Source organism: Pteropus vampyrus, unplaced genomic scaffold, assembly GCF_000151845.1.
Source record: "Pteropus vampyrus isolate Shadow unplaced genomic scaffold, Pvam_2.0 Scaffold174, whole genome shotgun sequence".
Lineage (NCBI taxonomy): Eukaryota > Metazoa > Chordata > Mammalia > Chiroptera > Pteropodidae > Pteropus > Pteropus vampyrus.
The window spans coordinates 499,362-500,818 of NW_011888955.1; the positions used below are offsets into that span (position 1 = coordinate 499,362).

The 1,457-nt window shown below is 47.6% G+C and overlaps 1 protein-coding gene across 1 annotated transcript in view; it reads left to right on the forward strand.

Annotated features, from left to right (window-relative positions):
• Positions 1-1,457, forward strand: part of LOC105299172 (bifunctional heparan sulfate N-deacetylase/N-sulfotransferase 3) — a gene marked incomplete at its 5' end in the record, with an annotated part of 105,440 nt that overhangs the window by 54,270 nt on the left and 49,713 nt on the right. Inside the window, one exon of the mRNA XM_011370780.1 lies at positions 380-508. Within this exon, the coding sequence (XP_011369082.1) occupies positions 380-508 (129 nt within the window). The remainder of the gene's footprint in view (positions 1-379; positions 509-1,457) is intronic.

Genomic DNA, 1,457 nt, shown 5'->3' on the forward strand with positions numbered 1-1,457 from the left:
CACCCAGAACTCTAATATTTTAAAGCTTCCTTTTTCCTTTTATTTTCTTTTATTTTTTATTTCTTAAGATGCTGGAACATACTAGGCTTCATAATAGAAGGACTGATTTGGAGATTTAAAAATAGATAAGTGGCTAAAATAATTCAAAGTCTATCTTAGTTTTAAAAGATTTCTTCAACTTTCTCTTTAGTATTCCTGCTATACTGATGTCATCCTGGCTCTCCCAGATTGTGGAGGATTTTCTGAGCTTTAGTTAAGAACTGAATAATGATACCAGCTTGCGCACCATCATCCAAGAGAGAGGGGGGAAGAAAGCTAAGTTTCGACACATTAATTGGTTAAAAGGAACTTTTTCCTGACTTGCTCATTCTTCCTTCAGGTTCTCCCAAGGCAAACCTGTGGGCTTTTCACTCACACGATTTTCTACAAAGAATACCCGGGGGGCCCGAAAGAGCTGGACAGCAGCATCCAGGGAGGGGAGCTTTTCTTCACTGTGGTCCTCAACCCCGTGAGTACCTCGAGCCCCTCTCCAGACACTCGGTGACAGGGCAAAGGGCGGGTGGGAATGACCCGGACAAGGAGCAGGCCCTGGCACTCGGGAGCCAAGACGGCACGAGGTTCCAGCTCGACAACAGCATCAACGCTGGGTGGGACCGTGTGTGGCGGGGGTGGTGGCACAGTCACCGTAACATGGGCACTGGTAGGGGTCAGGGGTGGCACAGTCACCGTAACATGGGCACTGGTAGAGGTCAGGGGGGCACCCACAGACCCTCCTCTGCATCGGGCAGTGGCCAAAGCACAGAGACTCTCGCTTTTATGGAGGACAAGGTTTTCACCTGGAAAACTCTCCTGTTCCCACCGGGGACCGGTCTTGTCATTTAGGGGGCGGTCACCTCCGTTCTTCTTCCTCTTCTTTTTTTTTTTTTTTCCCCTTTTTTAAAGTAAAAGTATAAGCCAAACGGGAGAGAAATTACATAAGCAAACATGGTCACGTGGGGTGCGCTCGGTTTAGATCCTATCTTGCTGGGCCTCGGGCTGGGGCAGACGAGCTGTTTACGGGGCCGCTGTTCTGACCTCACGTCTCAATGCTCGAGCGCCGCCTCCAGACGAACCGCGGCGCTTGTTTCTGGCTGAGGCGAGTGTCCAGCTGTGCGCAGTACGCAGAAGGATGAAGCAGCTGAAGTAAGCTGCGTGAGGGACAGAACAGATTTTCTTTCCTGTCTGGAAAAAGCAGAGCTGTGTTTATTTTTCAGGAGATGTGTGGGTTTGCCCTCGCATTAGCGACATTCGAGATGAGAAGGGAAAAAAAGTAATTTTCCAAATGTGGAAAAAAAAAATTCAGCGTAAAAGTTGGATAAGATAAGCATAAAGAGAATAGAATTTGCAAGTCCGTCTCTTGACCTTAATTTTACAGGTCTTGCAAATAAAGTTGCTGGCATTTTTCATTACCGACTTGT